General features: G+C 39.5%; 2 protein-coding genes across 7 annotated transcripts in view; one reads left to right on the top strand and one right to left on the bottom strand.

Annotated features, from left to right (window-relative positions):
* The first annotated feature begins 3561 nt into the window (after positions 1-3561).
* On the top strand, positions 3562-21690 carry fhip2a (FHF complex subunit HOOK interacting protein 2). Its single transcript, XM_047350771.1, has 17 exons — positions 3562-3897; positions 5041-5119; positions 8385-8554; positions 8701-8805; positions 8907-9029; positions 9122-9331; positions 9982-10178; positions 10290-10404; positions 10574-10650; positions 10767-10959; positions 12457-12620; positions 13284-13430; positions 13507-13597; positions 13714-13857; positions 15218-15358; positions 16102-16205; positions 16284-21690. Exons 1-17 carry the CDS (start codon positions 3853-3855, stop codon positions 16393-16395), a joined length of 2217 nt encoding a protein of 738 aa, XP_047206727.1. The 5' UTR covers positions 3562-3852; the 3' UTR covers positions 16396-21690.
* The window catches only part of srfb (serum response factor b), a 31242-nt gene continuing 26958 nt past the window's right edge, over positions 21656-25939 (bottom strand). For all 6 annotated transcript variants that reach the window (XM_047350778.1, XM_047350773.1, XM_047350775.1 and 3 more), the window contains one exon: positions 21656-23992. In XM_047350778.1, the coding sequence (XP_047206734.1) occupies positions 23955-23992 (38 nt within the window). In that variant the 3' untranslated portion in view covers positions 21656-23954. The remainder of the gene's footprint in view (positions 23993-25939) is intronic.

Here is a 25939-nt window from a genome sequence, read left to right as displayed (position 1 = left end):
GTTCCAGCCAGTTTCTGTCCATATTTGAACATGATATCAGGTAATTACATCGTTATTTATGAAGTCATTTTTTGAAATGCCTCGCCTGCAGCTGGATTCAGCTCTCATGAGTGTTTAACTGGCTGGATAGCCTGCTCCCTGTCTGGGATGACTGCGCTGTTCTCACGCACTGGGGTTAAATTACAAAGCTGACAGCTACAGTGGAGAAATTCCTGTAGATATACGAGCAAATTTACAGTTTAATGTTGGAAAAATCGTCCGCCTCTGCAACAACTCAACGCAATACATGAAGGAATGAGCTCATGTTTGGGAAAGTCACAGCAGTTTTAGGGAAAATATTTATAGGTGGTGTATTAATGCACAGAGGCCACTACAGCTGACATTTACTCAAAAGTCGTTTTCTTGTATGCGTTTGTGTGCGTATTGTTGGCAGGCATGTAAGCCACTTCATTGGCAATTTATGTGTAGTATACTGCCTCCTACTGGGTGATCAGTGTTAGTTCACTATAACTTCAAATAATAGCCGTGAAACCTAACTTTCACGGCTATTAAGGACCAAAAGTGCCACAATCATATATAAAAAAAAACTTCAATTAGTATTTATGTATGTAATACTGTTATTAAATACATTAAAAGCAATCAAATTAATCTTTATAAATACTGTTTAATACCACACAGTTAAATAATTAAATGACAAAATTATAAATTAAATCTCAGAATCATTTTGTGTTAAAATCATATTTAACTATTTCATATTTCCTGTGCCACAACCCACTGTAAAATATAATTTAAACCATCTTTGCTAATTACACGATTACATTTGATTGGTTAACATGCACAGGAAGTCATCTGCAGACCAATCTCCAAAATTAAAAGAAAAACAGTTTATGGAGTAATCTTAAAACAAAAAGAAGAAAGAGTTGACAAAAAAAGATTACTTGTTACAACCACAGATCCTGGAGCTCTTCCACTCATTACTAAATGATAGCTTCATGAATGTAGACACTTTGTGGACAAAAATGCTGACTGAAAGACAGAATTAAAATACTAAATATCTAGGCAATATTTAATGCCTAGCCTATATTGTGGTAATCCTTATCTCTTACCAATAGGGGATGAGCCCTGAATGTTAGAAATAGCTTCAGTGGCTGAGTAGATTTTGGTTTTTCCTGAAGCTGAAAAGACTGTAAAACTCTCCATACTCTTGACATAGGCCATTATACAACAGCCATGGAATTGACCTCCTCAACAGAGGATTTAGACACTTTTACAAGAGGTGGCTAGCATCATGAGGAGATTATGTAGGCAAAAACAAAAAATCATTTTTGACAAAAAATTACTTACTCCATCATTTGAGAAGGGTGACGATATAATACAACGTTTCACCACTTATTTAATTATTTAAATTTCCTGTGATACGGCCTGTCAGGACATAATTTAAGCTTTCACTAAGGCTTGGCAAAGGGAGCAAAACACTTGACTAGTTAATGTGCACATCTGTTTAGATGCGGACCAATAAACCTTGTCCAAAGTTTGCATTTATAGTTTACAGCTAAAATAAACGCACCATATGTGCTGCAACACAGGACGGTAAAATAATAAAATAAATGCTGGAATAGTCATATACAGGTCGTTCTCAAAATATTAGCATATTGTGATAAAGTTCATTATTTTCCATAATGTCATGATGAAAATTTAACATTCATATATTTTAGATTCATTGCACACTAACTGAAATATTTCAGGTCTTTTATTGTCTTAATACAGATGATTTTGGCATACAGCTCATGAAAACCCAAAATTCCTATCTCACAAAATTAGCATATCATTAAAAGGGTCTCTAAACGAGCTATGAACCTCATCATCTGAATCAACGAGTTAACTCTAAACACCTGCAAAAGATTCCTGAGGCCTTTAAAACTCCCAGCCTGGTTCATCACTCAAAACCCCAATCATGGGTAAGACTGCCGACCTGACTGCTGTCCAGAAGGCCACTATTGACACCCTCAAGCAAGAGGGTAAGACACAGAAATAAATTTCTGAACGAATAGGCTGTTCCCAGAGTGCTGTATCAAGGCACCTCAGTGGGAAGTCTGTGGGAAGGAAAAAGTGTGTCAGAAAACGCTGCACAACGAGAAGAGGTGACCGGACCCTGAGGAAGATTCTGGAGAAGGGCCGATTCCAGACCTTGGAGGACCTGCGGAAGCAGTGGACTGAGTCTGGAGTAGAAACATCCAGAGCCACCGTGCACAGGCGTGTGCAGGAAATGGGCTACAGGTGCCGCATTCCCCAGGTCAAGCCACTTTTGAACCAGAAACAGCGGCAGAAGCGCCTGACCTGGGCTACAGAGAAGCAGCACTGGACTGTTGCTCAGTGGTCCAAAGTACTTTTTTCGGATGAAAGCAAATTCTGCATGTCATTCAGAAATCAAGGTGCCAGAGTCTGGAGGAAGACTGGGGAGAAGGAAATGCCAAAATGCCAGAAGTCCAGTGTCAAGTACCCACAGTCAGTGATGGTCTGGGGTGCCGTGTCAGCTGCTGGTGTTGGTTCACTGTGTTTTATCAAGGGCAGGGTCAATGCAGCTAGCTATCAGGAGATTTTGGAGCACTTCATGCTTCCATCTGTTGAAAAGCTTTATGGAGATGAAGATTTCATTTTTCAGCACGACCTGGCACCTGCTCACAGTGCCAAAACCACTGGTAAATGGTTTACTGACCATGGTATCACTGTGCTCAATTGGCCTGCCAACTCTCCTGACCTGAACCCCATAGAGAATCTGTGGGATATTGTGAAGAGAACGTTGAGAGACTCAAGACCCAACACTCTGGATGAGCTAAAGGCCGCTATCCAAGCATCCTGGGCCTCCATAAGACCTCAGCAGTGCCACAGGCTGATTGCCTCCATGCCACGCCGCATTGAAGCAGTCATTTCTGCCAAAGGATTCCCGACCAAGTATTGACTGTATAACTGTACATGATTATTTGAAGGTTGACGTTTTTTGTATTAAAAACACTTTTCTTTTATTGGTCGGATGAAATATGCTAATTTTGTGAGATAGGAATTTTGGGTTTTCATGAGCTGTATGCCAAAATCATCCGTATTAAGACAATAAAAGACCTGAAATATTTCAGTTATTGTGCAATGAATTTAAAATATATGAATGTTAAATTTTCATCATGACATTATGGAAAATAATTAACTTTATCACAATATGCTAATATTTTGAGAAGGACCTGTATAATGGAGTCGAAATCTGACAAGTATTTTTCCACATTTAAATGATTTAGTTATGTATTTTAGAAATGATAAAAGAATTTAATTATGTATCAAGACATTTATTTATTTATTGTATCTAATCGAGATTTAAATTCTGTATGGTAAATTCAATTGTATTTAAAATTTTACACATGTAATAATTTAATTAAAGTTTTAATAATGTATTGAATTGTCTCCTTTTTGGCAGTGGGTATTTTTAGTCTTCAGTAAGGTCACATTTCCAGACTGAATATTGAGTTCAATATTTTGTATGCAGTGATTGTTGTCCAGTGCACCTGCGCCCCCTGGTGGTCTGTTTCAGAAGGGTTTGGCGAGGGAAGTGCCACCGTGTCCAAAGCGAGCCTACTTACCCCCTGAGCCTGTAGACGTCTTGTTTACAGTAGCGGTACCAGACCAGGCCTGTAAAGTACTGAGGCCCACGACGTGCTACGGGTTTATTGCTCACATTATATTCTTTCGTTACAAGGGTCATTGTATGAAACCTCCAATCTGGAGCGAGGCGGCAACAACAGGAAGAAGAAGATAGAGGAATTCTCTAGGTCTTCTCGGGAGAAACTGGTCCAGTCGAAGAACAAGATGTTCTCCAAATTTACGTCCATTCTCCAGCACGCCGTGGAAGCGGTGAGATTTTATTAAAGCAGGGCAGTTTTTATTTATTGGTTTTCTTTTCGTGGTGTTAATTTGGGTTGAAAATGGCGTTTTGTTGTCTCACGTTAAAACGTCAGCATTAGGCTGCTAACTAGCTAGCTAACAGTTAGCATGATATATTTGTTGTGTCAGCTTGTTTGTTTTCGTTCAGTACTTTTAGCTGTGGTTCATTTGATTATTTGTGCTTTCAAATAATGACAATTGTTTTTGTTATCATTACAAATCTCAGAAAAGCGATGTTTCAGATCGTGATACGCCAGCTTTGCTAAAAAGCTAAGCTAACATCATAGATCGCTATCCTATTTCAAACTGCAAAGTCCTGTGAGGACTAGTGGTGTCGACATTTTTGTAGAGTTGTTTGATGTTGCGCAAACACACTATTAGCCATTTCAAAGATAATAGTCCGTTGCCTTTCTCCCTCACTACCGTGTGAAACTCAGATGTTTGCAAGCAGGATAGCTAATTAAAAACAAGCACCAGTTTACACTCTATTGCCATTGTTTGTAACAATAAACATTTGACCGGTTTCCTTTCCCACCAGAATGTTTCACCTGGTCAGAATGGTTTGATGAGATTTATTAAAGCCATCTCTAGTGTAAGCATCTGTTTTAATTTGAACCATTTTGCAAACGGCAAAGCTCTGCCTGTGATCACCTCTCCTATAAATATGTCAGGATGTAGAAGAAAACGAGAGCCACCTGAAGGAGCATTAAATAACCTTTCAACGGCTACCAAGAACATTTACTTAGAATTTAAAGCAAATGCTAACAGTCATTTTGTTCACCCAAAATACCACACTTCTTGCTGTATGATATATTTAAAACAAACATTAAAAACAGCAAAGAATATTCTGCCCTGAAAATAAACAAGACTTGGATTCTTTTATTATATAAAACCTCATGGTTCAATTCTGAATTTAAGGTATGGGTTATTTCACATTATGGATGGATATGGACCTTGCACAGGCTGGAAAGGGATGTGCAGAAGTAGGGTTATACAGGTCCCTGCAAACAAGCAGGTTATTTGGGTGATTTTGTTATTCTTCTTAACTAACTTAGACATGATGAAATTAAACTGATACTTATGCTCACTTTCAAAATTTTATTTTGTTTCCAGCTTGCTCCATCTCTGCCCTTGCAAGAGGACTTTGTCTATCACTGGAAGGGTATTACACATTACTACATTGAAACATCTGGTAAGAAATGTCTGAAATTTGATCAGAATAGCTGTAAAAAATTGTTATATAGAATTATTTCTGTATTGTTGACATGTTGGTTCTTTGCAGCGCTGCTGCTGTTGGACAATTGGCCTCGTTTATGTCATGGTTGCTTTGTTTGTTTGTTTTTTTCTACAAGTCTTGACCATTTGTACGTGAGTCAGGCAGAATCATCCTGTAATATATTTCATTTTGATATCTGTTTATTTTTAGCCCTAATGGGGCTATTTATGTTGGTATTTATTTATAAAGCAATTTTAATCAATCTATTTCTGGATTTCATCAACACTCTTCTCAGTGTTGAAAATATACTGGGCTGGCTTACGTTAAAAAGGTTTTTTTAAGTTATTTATTTTAAACATGCTTATTTATTTCTGACATTTGTGCATTCTTTGGAAGCCTAATTGAAAACGTCTGGAGGTTAAAACGCGACTTTTTAAAGCTTGATACCTCAAATTAGAGTTGCACAATACAGGTCGTTCTCAAAATATTAGCATATTGTGATAAAGTTCATTATTTTCCATAATGTAATGATGAAAATTTAACATTCATATATTTTAGATTCATTGCACACTAACTGAAATATTTCAGGTCTTTTATTGTCTTAATACGGATGATTTTGGCATACAGCTCATGAAAACCCAAAATTCCTATCTTACAAAATTAGCATATTATTAAAAGGGTCTCTAAACGAGCTATGAACCTAATCATCTGAATCAACAAGTTAACTCTAAACACCTGCAAAAGATTCCTGAGGCCTTTAAAACTCCCAGCCTGGTTCATCACTCAAAACCCCAATCATGGGTAAGACTGCCGACCTGACTGCTGTCCAGAAGGCCACTATTGATACCCTCAAGCAAGAGGGTAAGACACAGAAAGAAATTTCTGAACGAATAGGCTGTTCCCAGAGTGCTGTATCAAGGCACCTCAGTGGGAAGTCTGTGGGAAGGAAAAAGTGTGGCAGAAAACGCTGCACAACGAGAAGAGGTGACCGGACCCTGAGGAAGATTGTGGAGAAGGGCCGATTCCAGACCTTGGGGGACCTGCGGAAGCAGTGGACTGAGTCTGGAGTAGAAACATCCAGAGCCACCGTGCACAGACGTGTGCAGGAAATGGGCTACAGGTGCCACATTCCCCAGGTCAAGCCACTTTTGAACCAGAAACAGCGGCAGAAGCGCCTGACCTGGTCTACAGAGAAGCAGCACTGGACTGTTGCTCAGTGGTCCAAAGTACTTTTTTCGGATGAAAGCAAATTCTGCATGTCATTCAGAAATCAAGGTGCCAGAGTCTGGAGGAAGACTGGAGAGAAGGAAATGCCAAAATGCCAGAAGTCCAGTGTCAAGTACCCACAGTCAGTGATGGTCTGGGGTGCCGTGTCAGCTGCTGGTGTTGGTCCACTGTGTTTTATCAAGGGCAGGGTCAATGCAGCTAGCTATCAGGAGATTTTGGAGCACTTCATGCTTCCATCTGCTGAAAAGCTTTATGGAGATGAAAATTTCATTTTTCAGCACGACCTGGCACCTGCTCACAGTGCCAAAACCACTGGTAAATGGTTTACTGACCATGGTATCACTGTGCTCAATTGGCCTGCCAACTCTCCTGACCTGAACCCCATAGAGAATCTGTGGGATATTGTGAAGAGAACGTTGAGAGACTCAAGACCCAACACTCTGGATGAGCTAAAGGCCGCTATCGAAGCATCCTGGGCCTCCATAAGACCTCAGCAGTGCCACAGGCTGATTGCCTCCATGCCACGCCGCATTGAAGCAGTCATTTCTGCAAAAGGATTCCCGACCAAGTATTGAGTGTATAACTGTACATGATTATTTGAAGGTTGACGTTTTTTATATTAAAAACACTTTTCTTTTATTGGTCGGATGAAATATGCTAATTTTGTGAGATAGGAATTTTGGGTTTTCATGAGCTGTATGCCAAAATCATCCGTATTAAGACAATAAAGACCTGAAATATTTCAGTTAGTGTGCAATGAATCTAAAATATATGAATGTTAAATTTTCATCATTACATTATAGAAAATAATGAACTTTATCACAATATGCTAATATTTTGAGAAGGACCTGTATATTGAATCCCAGTTGTCGTTGCAAGTGTGTGCGGTATCGCATTTGCAAATGACTGCCTTGATGCAATTTTTTGTAGGTTATTACATTTCAAGTGACATGCATCGTGCATTACCTCATACAGATTTTGGTGACTGAGATGCTAAAGCTCACGGAGTTGTGGAGACGACGTGATGGTGGAAAAGAAACAGAGGAGTGAGGAAATAAGGGATATTCTTAATAATAAATAATTTGAATGGACATTCTTCTAATACGGTGGAGCCCTACTTCTAACTGCATCTGATGTTTCTTCTCTGTTAAGTTTAATGTTAACTTTTGGCATTTTCTTTCATTTTCTCTGCGCGTCTTTTTGCCCCTCGCCGTCTCCCTCTATAGCTGATAGCCGTCCCTGGAATCCATGTGTCAGCAGCTTAAGCTATCATTGGTAGTAATGAGAAATAAGCACCTGTCCAAACAGTGCGCTGAATAGTTCAACAGAGTTTAACGTATCCTCGAGGAATTTTAGTAATTGAGGTACTCGAATAATTCAAGGAATGTTATGCTGCCATTCCTGTTTAAACAAGCATTTAGTTACTGGTTCTGCTGTGGTCAGTTAAACTGGTAAGCACTGATTACCCTGACCAACAGCTGTTTCTGCAGAATTAATAAAAAGCTTTATTTGTTGTTTAAAGACTTTGTAGCGAAGGTTTTGGGTCTTTTAATGTAGCAAGAAGTAGGAAGAACATTTATTTTTTATAGCAGTTTTCACAGTTAAAAATGATCAGGTGCTTCACAATTAAAGCAAACCATATTTTAAAACAAAAGCAATAAACTAAACCAAAATTCAACGTATAAAACATGCAGATAAAATCAAAATAATAAAAAATAACCGTTTTCTAAATAAAAATTGGCTGCTTTTTAAGGACTTAGCATTGGGAATACATGGTTGGTGTTTTGGGCTTTATCATATCAGACAGGGTGTTAATGTTATTTTCTATTATCCTATTATTTGACAAAGCTCCATAAAATGCAGCAGATCAGGATCCAGTGCTAAAATTAGTAGTGAAATAAAGTGCTTGCCTGCTTATTTTTATTTTATTTTGAGTGTATTTGACCTTGTTTCAGCATTTTATTGTATTAATTACATTCAGCATGTGTTATGTTTCTGTACCCTCCCTTGTTAGATGACAAAGCCCCAGTCACAGACACCAACATCCCATCCCACCTGGAGCAGATGCTGGACATTCTGACCCAGGAGGAGGCCGAAAGGGAGTCTGGTGAGACAGGACCCTGCATGGAGTACCTCCTGCACCACAAGATCCTGGAGACCCTCTACACATTAGGCAAAGCAGATGTAAGGAGGTCTTACAGTATTTATTGTTGCTAGTGGGGACATTTCTAGGTCATTAGGATTTATTTGATTGTTACTGATGAAAACGGAGGTGGTATTCATCTGTATTTGTTGGGTGGAGCTGATCTTTTCTGAACATTGTGTTTCAGTGTCCTCCTGGGATGAAGCAGCAAGTCCTCACCTTCTACACCAAGCTGCTTGCTCACATTCGTCAGCCGCTTCTGCCGCACATCAACGTCCACCGACCTGTACAGGTGAGACGTTTTGCTGTGTGTTTTTTTTCCTCCGTGTTCATGACAGCACGTAGCAGGTCATGGAACTTATTTGGGACTTGTCCGTCTCATCAATCTGTCAGAAATTGATCCGCCTGTGTGGGGAGGTTCTGGCCGCACCTACTGAAAACGAGGAGATCCAGTTCCTTTGCATAGTCTGTGCCAAACTAAAGCAAGACCCATACCTTGTCAACTTCTTCCTTGAGGTGGGTTCTTGTAAGGCATAGGAGGAAAAAGAAATGTGGAACTTTTTAAACATACACATCTAAGACTGTTTTTACTTTTTAAATACTTGCAGAACAAATCAAAGAGACCAGAGATAAAGAGTCCTGCTGCAACAGAGGGGGTCATGGAAAGTGTCCTGGCTCCCGACACCGGTCAGTCTCAGGCAGACCACCCTGGACAGCCACAAGCTGCAGCTGCCGCCTCCACCTCTAGCCCTACTAACAACAATAACACCAACAACTATAATCTGGTCACCTCGCTTCTTAACCTCACAAAGAGTCCTGTAAGTGTTTCCTACTTGGAGAGTTTTACTCATTTTACTTTTCGTTTCTTATCATCTTGATCGTTTGCTGGCTGGGCAGAAAGTCAAAAATCCCATCTTGGTCGGATCAGTGAACGCACCTTATGGGAGCTAAGCGACAGTCTTTGAGTGAAAGTTGTTACTGAAGGAAGAAAGTTTATAGTTTGCTAATTTTAATATCAGTGAGGCATTTTAAAAGAAAGTCAGAGGATGCACAAGGATGTAAGAAGCTCTTTAAAAGGAAACTGTATTTTGCATTGTGGAGACATGTGGTCAGTTTATTCAGGCTGCGAGAGCGAGCAAGATCTTTAGCTGAATACAGGAAGGTTGTGTAGAGTAAAGCAAAGTTGCTTAATTTGATCTTTTTGGGGATTTCAGGCCTTGTCTCTCATGAAAATGCTGGTTTTGGAAATGTCCTTTAGGATCCACATTTGACCTGCAGCTTTAGCCATGCTAAGCATGCGAATTTCTAATATAAGATGCTAAAGACAGCTGAAATGGTTAACTGGTATCGGGAGATCAAAGTTTTTACAAAACCCGAAGACTGGAAACCGGCCACAAAAATCAAATCGGTGCAGCTCTGATTTTAAGTTTCCCATTTGTAATCAGGATTGTATTTTCCTTCTCTGTAGGATGGCAGGATAGTGGTGAAAGCTTGTGAGGGCTTGATGCTCCTCGTCAGTCTGCCAGAGCCTGCTGCAGCGAGGTGTTTAACAGAAAACACCGATCTCTGTGAGCTTCTCACTGACAGGCTGGTCTCGTTTTATAAAGCCCTGCCACCGTCTATGGACCCCTTGGACATTGAGACAGTGGAGTCAGTCAATTGGGGGTAAATCCGATTTAACTCAATTCTAATTTTGTTGTCTTCAAATAGCATTTTGTATGAAATTGTGCTTTGAATGGCCTAACAAATTCCTTTTTCCCCTTTTGCCTATTTTAGTCTAGATGTCTACAACCTGAAAGAGGATGCGGCTGTCTTCACGGGGAAGAGGGCTCTGATATCGTTCTTGTCGTGGCTAGATTATTGCGACCAACTCATCAAGGAGGCGCAGAAGGTTTTTCTTTTTTTTAAACCAGCTCTGACTCGCTGTGCTTAGATGTGTCATATTCTAGTCTAAATTGACAGAACTATTGACATTCTCTCTACTGGAGTTATTCATTTAACGTTTTGTTTGAAAAGTGTAGAAGGCTGATCTGCATGTTTTTGGTTTTTTTGTCTTCCAGTCAGCAGCTGCAGTGATGGCAAAAGCTGTAAGAGAAAGATTCTTTGTGTCTGTGATGGAACCGCAGCTCATGCAGACGTGAGTGCTGCCCTGATTCATCCATCAATCATCCTGCATTGACATTTGTAGGCTTGTCAGCGTGTTGCGTGAGTCGTGACTGTTCTGAACCAAGTTTTCTTTGTGTGTTCGCGTAGGTCCGAGGTGGGAATCTTGACCTCCACAGCCCTGTTGAACAGAATCGTACGGCAGGTGACGTCAGAAGCTTTGCTGCAGGAGATTGTTTACTTTCTGCTGGGCGAGGACAAGGAGGCAGAAACTGCGGCTGCGATCGTTCAGAATCCACTCAGGCACAGACTCATCGAGCACTGTGACCATCTGTCAGATGAGGTTGTTAACACATTGGATCTATTTTCTTTTTTTTTTTTTTCATACCCCTTGCACTTTTTTGCATTCTGTCACAACAGAGCCACACAAAGTAGCACGTCATTGTGACGTGGAAAGAAAATGATACATGACTTTAAAATTCATTTTACAAATAAACATTTGATAAGTGTGACTTGCATTTGCATTGTGCCACCTTGAGTCAAAAGTAGAACCACCCTTTTGATCCAGTTACAGCTCAAGCTCAGTTTGATTGGGTGTCTGAGAACATCATTTTTCAAGTCTTGCCACAGATTCCCCAATATATTTTTGCCTGAACTTTGACTGGACCATTCTAACACATGAATGTGGTTTTATCTTAACCACTGGATTGTAGGTCTGGCTGTATATTTAGGGTTGTCTTGCTGGGTAGAGGATGGGGCGAGTATCGTACTGGTCATCTTTATCTGAAATCATTTAAAATGCCATAAGAATTTTGATTTACCGTAACGATGATAAATGACAATGATGATGTTTGCGAACCCTAAAAACTAAAAGTATTATGTGGATTGTTAGTTCTAATGTTTTATTCTGCTGTTGGTTTCGTGTGAGCAGCTGTCAAAACCAATATCTGTAAAAAAAAAAATATGATTAAATACAGCCTACTGTGTGCTGCTTAGTGATAAAACTGCACTACTTAATGCATCTGCTGTCCTTAAATAGCCTTTTTAATAATCTGTAAGGTGTCCCAGTTGATTATGTGTGGTTTATTTATGAGAGCAGTAGTTGTGCTTGTGTGCCTTTGGGACATGCAATCCCAGCCATACTATCTAGTGCCTATGAAGGTCTGTAATGGGTTTCAATAACTTTTTATGGTTTTTGCAATAAATACCAAAAAATGTCGTGATGAAGTTCTAAGTCCATGTCGCCCTGTTGCTTTAAGGGGAACCTCTGCACCTGTCTCCAGTGTCCTGAAGCCTCTAATGGGTTTTCTGCCTGCATTGTTCTGTATTTAGCTCCATTCATGATACCATCAACTCTGACCAGCTTCCCTGGTTCTGGTGAAGAAAAGCATCTGCACAGCATGACGCTGCCACCACCATGTTTAACTGTTGGCATGATGTGGTCAGGATGATGTTCTGTGTTTAGTTTTCTGCCACACATAAAGTTTTGCCTGCTGATCCAAAAGAATTAGATTTTTATTTCTAAAACAATAAACTGTGTATCATTTTCCATCCACTGCTACGTTGTGTTGGTAACATGTGGAACCTTTTATTTTTTTTTACATTTTATAATTTTCTCTTTCAGTTAAATAAACAAGCTCTTTAAATGCTCTGCAATGAATAACGAAAAGCTGAAAAATAGTAATTAGAGCATGGCAGAAGTTCTTAGAACACATCTATCACACAAAGGAAATATGAGTCATGTATTTGTATTGTTTAAGCAGCGGCTGCCTCCTCTTGTCAGTGAACAATTACTCAGCTTGTTTTTCTGGAACATCACTTCTTTATCTTCTGTTTTCAGATCAGCATCATGACGCTGCGGTTGTTCGAGCAGCTGATCCAGAAGCCCAACCAGCACATCCTCCACAGCTTGGTGCTGCGCAGCTTGGAGGAGAGGAACTTCCTGGAGAACAAACCGCAGGAGGAGCGGGAGCCCCTGGAGAATGGCCAGCCCCATGATGCTGTGTAAGGACCGGCCCTGTGACCCTGAGGATTTAAACACGCTTTTCTGGAGATCTTCAGCGCAAACACAAAGCAATGGAAATAAAATGAATGCATCAGTTATCTGTGTTGTAAATACGCTGCCACTTTTGTTCAGTTTGCAAATCAGCATGCTTATTTGCCATTTCCCTGGTGCGATCATTGTAATACAACTCAGCTCCGTATTCGCATAATTCAAAGTTGCAGGAGAATGAAATCCAATAAGCATTAATTAGCTTCTTTTTCTGTCTTTGCTTAATGTGATCTAATGAAACAAGTCCTCGCTAGATTTCCTGTTTTCTAATTGTTTTCCTCACTCAGCTGCTTAATAAGCTGCAGATTCTTTGGGACCTGTTTGTTCCGGATTTAAAATTAGGTTTCAAACCAATTCAAGTAGCAACAAATACTTTAGTCTGCTGATTCATTCAGCAGATCTTATGAAGCCTGAAAGGTTTGAACTGTCAGAAAATGCTCCTCGTGAGCTCTTCCAGTTTAATTTAGTGGTTTCTGAGCCAGTGGTATTAAAAAATGTTAAGAGATGAAAAATAAATTAAACAGATGTTTAACATATACACGCATTGTATAAAAACAACGCTCTGGTACATGACACTCGCAAATAATCGGAACAAATCCGCACCCTCTCTGCAGAGACCTCGAAGAGGATCCACTGTTCGGAGATGACCTCTCCTCAGACAGCAGGCTGTCTGGCTCCGACTGGTTCGGCTCCAGCCCCCAACACAGTCCCGATCACGCAAAGTCTGATGGGAAGACAGAGGTCCACAAGATAGTCAACAGGTGCACAATCTCTTCCCGGTGCGGTGTGAGACGAACACCTTGGTCCTAAGTTCTAACTAGTTTCTGTTGCCTGCAGTTTCCTGTGTTTGGTGCCTGATGAGGCCAAGTCCTCGTATCACGTTGAAGGCACCGGCTATGACACCTACCTCAGAGATGCACACAGACAGGTAAGCTTCATTACTTGCAGGACACCCTGTTTATTTGACAAGCAGCGAGGAGTTAGTTTGGTTTATTTAACCAAACCGAGGAAGTCTTTAAGGTTAAAAGTTTTTGTTCTTCTCAGTTCAGGGAATTTTGTGGCATCTGCCAGCGGTGGGACTGGAGGGGAAATCCAAAGCCTTTGGAAAAGTGTAACTTGGACATGGCGTTCTACGAGGGTCACTTCCTGAAGGTCCTCTTTGACAGAATGGGTCGCATCCTTGATCAAGTGAGTTGGATTCTGTTTAATGTCTAGTCTTGTCAGGTTGGTGTTGTCAGGTCAGCTGCTTGGTGTTGATATGATGCATTTTCCGTCTGTAAGTAAAAGAAAAATGAGGAAACTGATGTAAATGCTCTGAGTAGCCTGCTGTTCATTTACCAGCTAGTTTTACATCCTTGGAAATGCACATAAATCCCAATTTAGAGGGTTTAAGTGTATAAATTAAATATTAATATTAATTAACCTTTACATAAACCTTTACAAAAATATTCACACCTCTTCAATTTGTCCACATTTTGACACGTTACAACAAAATAACCCTCCATGTGTTTTATTTGGATTTTATGTGACGGACCAACACATGATGCATGGTTTTTAAAACGTTTTACTAAGGAAAAAAGTGTAAGTTTCAGACCCCTCTATTCTGATACTCTTAAATAAAGTATTGTGCAAACAGAACAATGGTTCAGGCTTAAGCAGATTGGATGGAGAATGTATTTTCAATTTATTAAGGTCTGGACTTTGACTGGGCCACTCTACTACATGAATATGCTTTGATTTAAACCAAGGGTACCCAAGTCTAGTCCTCCAGAGCTACTACCCTGCAGCTTTTGGATGCATCTCCTCCCCAACCCACCTGAGTGAAAGAAATGGCTCGTTAGCAGGCTTCTGCAGAGCTGAACAACATGCTGATGAGGGAATTCAGCCATTTAAGTTAGGTGTGTTGGTTAAGGCATGCATCTAAAAGCAGCATGGTCTGGAGTTGGGCACACTGGATAGAAACCATTCCATTGTAGCTCTGTCTGAATGTTTAGTGAACATCTACTGACTTTTGCAGTCTCTGATCAGGTTTTCTTCCAGGATTGCCCTGATTTACCTCCACCCATCTTCAGTTCTGACCAGCTACCCTGTCCCTGCTGAAGATAAGCCTCCCCACAGCATGATACTGCCAACACCATGTTTCATGTTTTCTCTGTTCAGTAATGAGGTGGATCCTGAAGGCAGTTAGTTGCAAGAGGTTTGAACATGTTTCCACGTCTCTGTAGCAGTGGAAGTTTTGTCTTCCATCCATGGGGTTTTAGGCGAGGAAGGGGAGCCCACTAGGAAGAATTGTTTTTAGATGTTTGCCTTGTTTTTGTCTTGTGGAAATGATGAATAATGAATTGCTTAATCTCGTTTGCAAGGTTAGTTTCGGGAATTTTGAAGACCAATGTGAGGAGATTTAAAGTGAGGACGTTTTTTGGCCAACGTCTCAAACTATTAGGGTTGTTTGTATCTTATGAGGCCATCATTTAGTTTAATATTAGTTTCAACGCTTAACCTTGAGGACTAATCAGTTATTTACTGCTTTGTTGTTTTTATCCTCCAGCCTTACGATGTCAACCTGCAAGTGACTGCCGTGCTTTCCAAGTTGTCTTTGTTGCCACACCCACACCTACATGAATACCTGCTGGACCCTTACATCAACTTGGCCCCCGGCTGCAGGTCGCTGTTCTCCGTCATTGTCAGGGTAAGACGTCCTTAAATGATGGTACAGCTCTTATCACAGCCATCGTTAACAGGGAATGTTGCTATTACCAAAGTTACAGATTGGAGTTCAGTTTATATTATTTGTTGCAGAACTTGCTTTAATAATGAATTATGATAATTTTTCATAGTTTTTTCTCCCTTGTATTTTTGTGGCAGCCGCTTTGAAATCTTGAGAAGCTTAATTTGTTTGATAAATGTGTGAAATTTGCTGCTGCGCCACATGTTTGTTCCTACCTGAAGAACGTATGGTCAGCACTTTTTTTTATCAGAGCTGATATATTTACGAGCTAGTTGAAGCAGCTCCTTTATATAACAGACTTTTTCCAGGTTTGTTAAGGAATATTTTTGAACAAACGCCATCATGAAAACCAAGGAGCACTGCAGACAGGTCAGGGAGAAAGATGTTCGGCAGTTTAAAGCAGGCTTAGGTTAGAAAAATACATCCTAGCGCAAACATGTGAAAGGTTTTGGCCTGCATGCAAAGTGATGTCTGTCGCACCCTGAACACACCGTTCCCACTGTAAAACATGGAGGTGGTAGCATCATGCTGTGGCAAACCATGAATAATTTTCCTTCTGCCTCATTTATGCATTGCTTTGTTACTGTAACAGGACAAAATGTGCACAAGTTCATAGTTGTTGCGAAGGTATTTTTCTTTTAAGTTGCTCCACACTGACGGGTGGATGTGGTGGTAAACTCTGTGTTCCCATGTGGTGGTGTTAGGTGGTTGGAGATCTAATGTTGAGGATTCACCGGATCCCAGACTTCACACCCAAACTGCTGCTCGTCAGGAAGAGATTGTTAGGCTTGGAACCAGAGGGAGTCACGTACGTACTTTCACATTGCATCAGGCACTTGTCCTTTGACCTGTCTTGAAACACTATTACCTCCCTATTTTCTCGCAGTATCGACCACAGTACGCTGCTGGAAGGGGTGATCGTACTGGAGGAGTTCTGCAAAGAGCTGGCAGCCATCGCCTTTGTCAAATATCACGCGGCAGCCTCGTCCTCGCCATAGTCTTCCTGCCGTTCCGCCATCTGCCTCGGCCAGGCGGACAGGTCAGGATGAACCGAGGCCCCTCTGGGCTGCTGGTGACACAGGGTTGGCAGAATATTACCACTAACTGGTTTCAGCTGCAAGACTGTTAAGAGCCCACACAGACGGGTTTCATCATTTCCCTTCCTCTGACCTCTGAGCAGGTCGGAGTACAGACACTGCCCAGCCAGCAGAGGAGGCAGAGGACAGGGACTGTGATCAAGGTGCACAGACATGTTCACTGGACTCTTTTTCACCCTCTGATGTTTCTCACTGCCCTCTCCTCTTCCACCTATATCTTCAGAGTTTGAGTGGAATTTTAATATCAAGGAGTAAATGTGTGTATTTATGTTTCGTCGTGTTACCACCTTGTTTGTAAAAGTCATTGCCTTAGTGTGGTGTCACACCTTTCAGTTACAGCAAAGTGTTTCTCTGTGAAACATTTGATCTTTAATCCGTCTCATGTTGTCTGTTTAAAGATAGTAAGGTTCGTACTCAATCAGATAACAATGGAAAAACAAATTAAGAGCATGGGAACATTTTTCTATTTCCAGACTTTATTCAAAATCATGTCTAAATTTTGTCCTTCCTTCCTCTTGTCTTTTAGTTCATGTGTCCTACCTTCAGTCTTTGCTCGTGTCCTTCGTTTCTTTCTTGTCATTTCTTTTTCCTTTATAGCGTCCCTCTTTCTTTCCTTCTCTTTGTCTCTCCTTTTTTTCCTTCGTCAGGTCCTTCGTTTGTTCTGTCCTTTCTATACTCCCTCCCTTTTTCATTCCTTCCCTTCCTTCCTTGTTTCCTTGTGGAGCACTGAGAAACCCTGGATGATTAAGTCTTGAAAAGTCTTAAAATGTCTATCTGAATAATGGGGAGAAACCAAGAGATAAGCTGTAGAGGGAAAAAAATGACCCCCACCATTAATCCTTATACATATCTGTAGTTACATCCATAGTGAAGTACTGCACTCATTTTAAATGCCAAGTTATCTTATTTATTTCTTTGTTTGCTTTCATGTTGCCTTTTTTATCTAATGTAGTATTAAGATGAGAAGCATCAGTTTAAGGGCTGACTGCAGAGACGCTGTTCACTTTAATTTGTGTTGCTGTCGTTCCTCGGTTTGACTTTAACCGCCCAAAGATGTGACCCTCCATCACGCTGCGTTGAACAAAATGGTGAATTTGCACACGGACCTCACTTCGTTGCACTGGTTACATCATATGTTGTTTCATGAAGATGAGGAAGTTTGTTGGAACTCAACAGACCAAGGGTTTATTGTTTTACCCATCAGTGTTTGTAAGTTATTCCTGCTGGGGGGTTGCATAGAAAGTAGGCATGGGTCGGTCTAAGATTCTCATGGTGATGTTATTCAGAGTAAAAAGTACTCTTATTTACTCAAAAATGACTGTTATAACAGTTAAAGTATGATTAATTTGTTGTTATTCTGCCTTTGATTCACAGACTAAAGGATAAAACCAAATATACAACTGTTTTTAGTGCTCGTAGAGCAGGAAATTATACCTTGTCCATCTGCTCTTTACACACAAAGTTCCTACCGGTTCTTAAAAAGTTTGACGTTTCGTTTCACATTTTTCCTGGTCAAGATAAGTTTGGAAAAACAAATTAAGAGTATGGAAGAATATTTTGGACTAGACTTTTATTTCTAAACTTTATTGGCTGTTTAAATAACTTAAATCCCCAAAGTAAGTTGGTCCCAGCAGATTACCCCCCATGTTGTACATGGTTACCATAATGTCAGCTGTTTCTCCATCTACCACCTCAGGCTTTGAGTATAGCAAATTGAAATAATCTACAGTGCATGCACCTGTAGATGTTTCAAGGATAGATGCTACTTATGTGATGGGACAGATAGAGACGTGGTGAACGCAGGAATGTTTATACTATTTTACTATAAACTGATTAGGACAAGAAGCCGAGGACTGTTCATCCTTCGCTTTGTTTCCTTACCTACAGACTTTGGTTTTTAACAGCGCTTGAAGTGGACGTGTACATTTATCTCCTTGTAGCTTGCCAACTGTAGTTTTGAAACGGCATTACCCTAATACGAGTGATAGATGCCGCTCCTTTAGTTTTGTACCCCAAGACTATCCATATTTTTTACTACCGGAGATATTTCTAAACAACCAAATTTGTCCTTCCAGTTTAAAAGTGTTGCAACCTGGCGCGGCGCTGATGGTGTAGGGGTTAAGTGCGCGACCATATACGGAGGCTAAAGTCCTCGAAGCGGCCGTCCTGGGGTTCCGGACCCGGCGACATTTGCCGAATGTCTCCCCCTCTCTCTACCCCTCTTTCCTGTCTGCCTACTGTCAAAAAATTTCAAATAAAGGCCACTAGTGCCAAAAAACATATCTTTAAAAAAACAAACAAAAGTGTTGCAACCTACCTTTCAGCCAGCTGGCTGGCAGTGTGCAGCACTTTTCAAAGCGGCTCTACCTTATTAAGTGTAAAGGATGACAGCCCTCTAGCTTTCACGAAACAGGTGTCCATCCTCCTCGCAACTAAAAATAGATCAAAGCAGCTGAGTTTGTCATTCAAGTGGAAAAGTGTAGCAACCTCCTTTAGTTTCCTCGCCATGGCTGCCCGTGGATTTCACGACTGCAGATATTTCAGAATGGATGAATTTGACTTTCTAGTTGAGAAGCATAACAACCTTCATTCAGCTGGCTGAAAGGCAGTGCGCAGCAGTTTAACGTACGTTGATGTACTAGTGGCGCTCCTTTAGTTTCACAAAATAGCTGAATGTTGTCGTTCTAGTAAGCGAGGTAAGGTATGGAAACCTTCTTTCAGCCAGCTGACTTGTAATGTGCAGAAACAGGTGGGGGAGGGGCAGCGTTGCATTATATTATGCATCAAACAGTTTGGCGGTTGCTGCGGCACTACCTGCGGCATCTCATCAAAAGGACCTGGAACAGTTTAGTGGTGAGCGGCTCATACCTAGCGAAGAATCGTAAGGAGAAACATTTGGGTTAACTCAACCTGGAAGGAAAAACTCATTTTGTCTTTTTTTAATCATGCAGGAAACAAGAAATCATTGAGGAAAAAAAAACAAAAAAACTTGGCGCAAAAATGAAAGTTTTTATTCTTTCAAGAAATTGATCTTTGGATTCCCTGGATGACAGGAAATCAAGAGCTTCTTCGCAGGTTGTCATGACATCCTGTGAGGTGTTGCAGTATTGCATGTGCACTCATGTTGCTGTGGTGTGTGTTGCCTTGGGGATGTCTAATTTATAATCCTGCTCATAAAAAATGCTTCTTAACGTGCTTTTTGTTTTAGCATGAGATCTGTCCGAGGTTCTGTGTGTTTGGTATTTTGTTGCTGAGAAGAATGGAGAATGTTATTCATTGAAGCCATAAGTATCTGCTCCTTAGTCTTGTTTTTTTTTTGTTTTTGTTTCCCTCTCTGGATTCATCACTCTTGCACCTAAGGCACATTATGCAAACTGCATGGATTCAGATTTGCACATTGTCCTAATTTTTGTTTTGTATGTTTTTTTTCTTTATGAACCAAAACAGAGAGAAAAAAGTCTTAGATGTGCCAGGAGTAACATTTCTATTTTAATGTTGAACTTTTCTTTTTTTAACTGTCAATCATGCACATTTTTATCAACCATTTTCCAACATCTGGTGTACATTTGTATATCATATGTATACAATAGCATTAGAGGTATACTACCTGGTGAAAATGCATGCTTGAAGCAATTATTTTTCATTTTATGGAGAGCAAAAAGGGACAGTCCAGTCGGGTTTGTTCTTAGCTGTCAGCACTTTGTTCTGTTAGGACACGGACAGGGAGAGGAGATGCCTTAATCAACACTGTGGGTCTCTGAGGGTTTTCTGCATCATTGGATTAATGTGATCCGACTACAAGTGCATCGCAATAAATTAGAATATCATGCAAAGGTTTTAGCAATTGAGTCCAAAAAGTGAAACTGATTCAGTCACTCACTGGCATCCTACTAGAAAAATAGCTGAGACAGCTGCTGACAGAGTGCTGTATCCATGCACATTAATGGAAAGTTGAGTGGAAGAAAAAGGTGTGGTAGGAAAAGTTGCATATCCAACAGGGATAACAGTAGCCTTCTGAGGATAGTGAAGTAATTCCAGTTCACGTTTGAGGGAAATTCACAAGGCCTGGTCTGGAGTCTGTTCTTTATACAGACACGTCCACAACATCAGCAAAAACTGCTGAATTTCTTGTTAGGCTACTCATGTCACAGAGACAATGTCAGAAGCGTCTGCTGTCCATAACGTGGGAATCTCCCCTCACACTTTAATGGGCTTTTGTTCATAATCCTCCCAAGGCTGCAGTTACCTTTGTTGCTCGTCAACCTTTCTTTACCACACTTAATCCTTCCACTTAACTTTACATTATTATGTTTAGATACAACACTTTAAGATGGCCCTCCCTGTGGAGGGCATCAGTGGCTACATTTCCCATGGTTGTGCAGGCCATAACAATCCTGTATGAAAATGTTTTTTGTACCATTAGTGTCAGCTCTCTAAAAACTATGATTCTGGGTTCCTGTTTTGCTTGTTAAACATGTTAATTTAACTATTTTGTCAGTCAGCCAAATATACAATAATTAAAACTCTTTGTGACAAATGTACTGATTTGGTGTTCCAAAATGTTTTTCATCTGAATACATTTGTCAGTTGAAATGTAATGTTTATTACTGCCAACACATTTATTCACATGCAGGAAATATACTTGATGCTCCTTAAAAGGTTGCGGTATCCCTTTTTGCTTAAGAACCTTTTTCTACCAGTTTATCCTTCCACTAAACTTCTCAATTTCTGTAAAATTTCTTTATAAAAGATAACTTTAGTTATGTATAATATTCAGATTTTATTGAATAACTGAAGTTTGGGTTTTCATTAATAATCAAAATGAGTTTCACCTTCAAATTGCTAAAATGCATCAATGATATTCTAAATTTGAGATGCACCTGTAAGCTTTCCTTACGAAGGCTAATGTATTGGTGTGTGAAGATGTACAGGATTCAGTATATAGTCAAATCTGATAACAATCACTGCATAATCTCTGGTTTCATCATTTCTTTTATCAGACGTTATTTTAGGCATTAAGGTCATTTCTCCAACTAATCCATGCAGAACCATCAGTTCATTTAGTCATCGGCTAACTGCTGTTATACTTTCATTGGGGTCCATTCAAAACGGCATGGTTTTGTTTACCATCCTCTGTCCCAATAATAAAAAAGGAAACAAGTTCATCTCTCAGCAGATGCAACCATTTTCTGAACAGTTTGCATTTCCTCTTGTTTTATTACAAAATGTCTGTACAACAAAAATACACAATCATTTCTTTCATCAAGGTGAGAATCACAAACTCTGTTCAACTGTTTAAAAATAAACATTTCCTAATGAGTGCCAGGGTATAGAAGTGAATGTCTGTAACGTGTAGCTTTCCTCGGCTAACAGACTGCAGGGTGACATGATCGACAGCCAGGTTCCCTGGGTCTTGTTCAGTCATCCCACCAGTTCTAGGGAAACGAGTCAAAAATAAGCAATTTCCCTCTCAGGGTGTAGCAGAAAACAGGGCAACAGGTCCAAAGCCATGTGAGAGAAATATCCTACGTTCCTACAGCCTTGCATTGCTTACAAAATCTGCCTTTGGATTCGAGGCACTATGGTGCAGAAAGAGGACCTCAGTCTATCCTTGCAACTCGGACCGAGTTAGTTAGGGTCATACAATTGTTCTTTAACATTTAAAGCACCTAATGCCACAATCCCTAATAATCAGATCCTTATTCTCACAAAGAAAACCATTATCTGTGCTGCTGACTTAAAACTTATTTACCCAGAGATGGATCCAGGCAACTTAAGTAGCATTTGGAAATTGAACTACTTAGTCTGTTTTAGTTACAAAAAGATCAGCAGAAAGCCTTACAATAAACTAGTTTTGTATTGGAACATCAAAATCCCACTGAAAAATTTTGAAAAATCCAGCTTTTAATGGGAGAACTTGTATAGGCAAATAAATATTTTAGATATTTAACAAAACCAAGTGCAAGCAACCCAAAACAATGTTACTGAATAGTTTTTTGCTTTCCTTTAAGTTGATCAGTGTCCAGGAAGTTTTTCTTATCCATGACTTTGTTTTTCTGAGGTATAAATACGACGAGACTAGACGCATTTCTTTTAACTACTCTTTCAAATGGGAAAGACAAAACACTTGAGTCTTACATCAATGGGAGGGAGTGACATCAAGTAAAATAGTTGCCCAAATTTGCAGAAATCAAAGCCAGAGCAATAATTAAAAACTATTGGAAACGATACGAACAGCTCGATGTGGAGGCAAGTTTATCTCCCGTACAGCCAGAAGGAAGGAAGGAAGGTAAAACAATCTCCACTTCCAAGTTCACAGTTGGGTCATTCTGCCCAATGATTCACAACATGAGGCCAAATCAGTCTTCAACATCATCTGAGACTGCAAATGTAGGATTTTTCTAATATTTTTGACTGCTAGATGATGTAACAGCACTAAAAGATTATTTGAAGGCTTTTTACACATTTTTACCAAGAATGTACGTCTGTTTATGAACATTAAACAAACGCTTTGATGGTAAATGGTTGTATCCGATTGTCAAAGTCAAGCCTAAGTTTTCCAGACAATGACAGAGCTGGAATCTTTACTAAAGTAAAGAACATAACTGCAGTGAATTATAAAGGGTTATACCTTCAGTGACAAAGTTACATGATCTGGAAACTCCTGCAAATGTCAAAATAGCATAGAAAGTCATAGATATCAGCTTTCTTTCCCCATCTTGTAGTGAACGATGGTGCATTAAATTAATTTACACGTCCATGTAAATTCAATTTCTCTGCAGATCATTTTCATGTACATACAAAATCCACTACGTAAAAAACAAAAGTATTACATGCCATTACATTTTGTTTTAAAAACTATTTACATTTCCAAATGTTTTTTTGTTTGTTTCTTTTAAGCCAGGAAGTAACTCCCTGCCCCGTTTTACAAAACCCCAGGTGTGTGTACACACAGGCACGTGCTTGTGCACGGATGGCTCACACAGGAACATTCAGACAAACAAATGTCTCTTTGGCTGGTGTGAAGCTGGTGGCACCTCGCAGTCTGTGTGTGTACTTACATTTTGTCAGAAGGAAACAAAGCTCACACTAAAAATAACACCATCTAACAGCATAGAAAAAAGGATCCAAATTATAATATAGTGATATATCCAATATGTATTTGCAAATATATATATATTTATATACCAAAAACATACTTCATACTATTTAAGGGCCTGCCACACAAATGCCCTTCATTGTGTCATATATATATATATATATATATATATATGTGTGTGTGTGTACTGATAAATCACATTCAGAAGAGTGATGGTAAATTTCATAGGAAGGCATCAATAAATAGAGATGTGTGTGAGTGGGTGTCCCTGGGTCTGCCGTGTTAAACAGCTCCAGCACTCTTTCAGTCGCCCTTCGAGCTCTGTGCTGCATCCAGATTGACCACCTGGAGCTCCGTCAGGTTACTGCTGCTGCCGCTCGACTGCTGGCCAATCAACATCTGCAGAGAGTGGGAAAAAAAAACACAGGCGTGTCAGGAGGAAAGAGCGCTTCGGACAGCCAATCACAGGTCACCACATCAAACACCAGCCAGTGCAGATATAGAGCCTGCAGCTAATCCTCAGACTGCTGAAATGCAACAGATGCTGAAAGCGGTTAATCCTGGAGGAACGTTCTGCAGATGCAGAAGATAACATGAATTTAAAAAAAGTAAAAACACATTAGCTTAATATTTACCTCTTCATTTAAATTACCTTATCCATGCACTGCTACTGTGGTGCTACAGGTGCATCTCAATAAATTGGAAACAAATTGAAAAGTTCATTTATTTCAGTAATTTAATTCAATAATTATAACTCATATTGATACATTACAGAAAGAGTAATGTTAGATTTGTTAATTTTAACAATTTAGGCTTTCAGCTAATATGAACTCACAATTTTGAAAATGTCTCAGTAAATTTTAATATTACATATGACCAAATAAATTATGTGTTTTTTGCCATTTCCACCGAATGAAGATTAGTGCTTTTTATTTATCCTTTATTAATTTATTATTGTATTTTATTTAAAAGTGTGTTGAATTTAGGTTAAGTCTGCACCTTAAGCTTCGTTATTAATATTTGTATTGTGTGTTCTTCTCCACTCTATTGTACGATTTAATGTGACTTATAATGTGGAGCTGTTTGGCGGGTTGGTAGGGAATGGTGAGGAGTTGGAGAAAAGGTGTTTTTTCTTAGTGATGAAAAAAAAAAAAAGATGCTTGGCTGAAAAAGTAAAGCTCATTTTATATAGATTTATTACACAGAGTGACACATTAGAAGTATGTATTTCAAATACTTTGACAGCTATGACTTACAGCTAACAAAAACCCAAAATAAATTTTTATAAATTTTTACTTCTATTAAAAAAAAAAAATCAATACAGAAACGTTGTGGTGATGATTTTCTGCCACATTTCTTCTTTCCACTAAACTTTCCTTAATGTGCTCTGTTTAAAATAGAGAGAGAGAGAATGTATTTTTTGAAACCTGAGAATATTAGACCCTTAAAGAGTCTGCAGAAGTCTGAAATAATGTAGAACAATTACCTGGATTATGTCTAAACAATTAGCGTATTTATTATTTTTTAATCAACCTTTTAACAATTCATTTTATTATCTTATTATTGTTGAGTTGAACACTACACTTCAGGTTGCAGTTTTCAGGTTCTACTTCTACTTAGATTAATTCTGTATTTGCAATGTGCTGATTTAAGCTCTGCAATTTTTCTTTTTATTTTATTTTTGGGGAAATGTTATGTGTTCTCTTGATCAGAACACTGACATAGATGCATTCTGCTCAGAAGGATATACAGGTCCTTCTCAAAATATTAGCATATTGTGATAAAGTTCATTATTTTCCATAATGTCATGATACAAATTTAACATTCATATATTTTAGATTCATTGCACACTAACTGAAATATTTCAGGTCTTTTATTGTCTTAATACAGATGATTTTGGCATACAGCTCATGAAAACCCAAAATTCCTATCTCACAAAATTAGCATATTTCATCCGACCAATAAAAGAAAAGTTTTTAATACAAAAAACGTCAATCTTCAAATAATCATGTACAGTTATGCACTCAATACTTGGTCGGGAATCCTTTTGCAGAAATGACTGCTTCAATGCGGCGTGGCATGGAGGCAATCAGCCTGTGGCACTGCTGAGGTCTTATGGAGGCCCAGGATGCTTCGATAGCGGCCTTTAGCTCATCCAGAGTGTTGGGTCTTGAGTCTCTCAACGTTCTCTTCACAATATCCCACAGATTCTCTATGGGGTTCAGGTCAGGAGAGTTGGCAGGCCAATTGAGCACAGTGATACCATGGTCAGTAAACCATTTACCAGTGGTTTTGTCACTGTGAGCAGGTGCCAGGTCGTGCTGAAAAATGAAATCTTCATCTCCA

This window comes from Girardinichthys multiradiatus, chromosome 22 (genome assembly GCF_021462225.1).
Source record: "Girardinichthys multiradiatus isolate DD_20200921_A chromosome 22, DD_fGirMul_XY1, whole genome shotgun sequence".
NCBI lineage: Eukaryota > Metazoa > Chordata > Actinopteri > Cyprinodontiformes > Goodeidae > Girardinichthys > Girardinichthys multiradiatus.
Note: the sequence above shows the minus strand (reverse complement) of the source record. Positions and strands in the feature narration are given on the sequence as shown.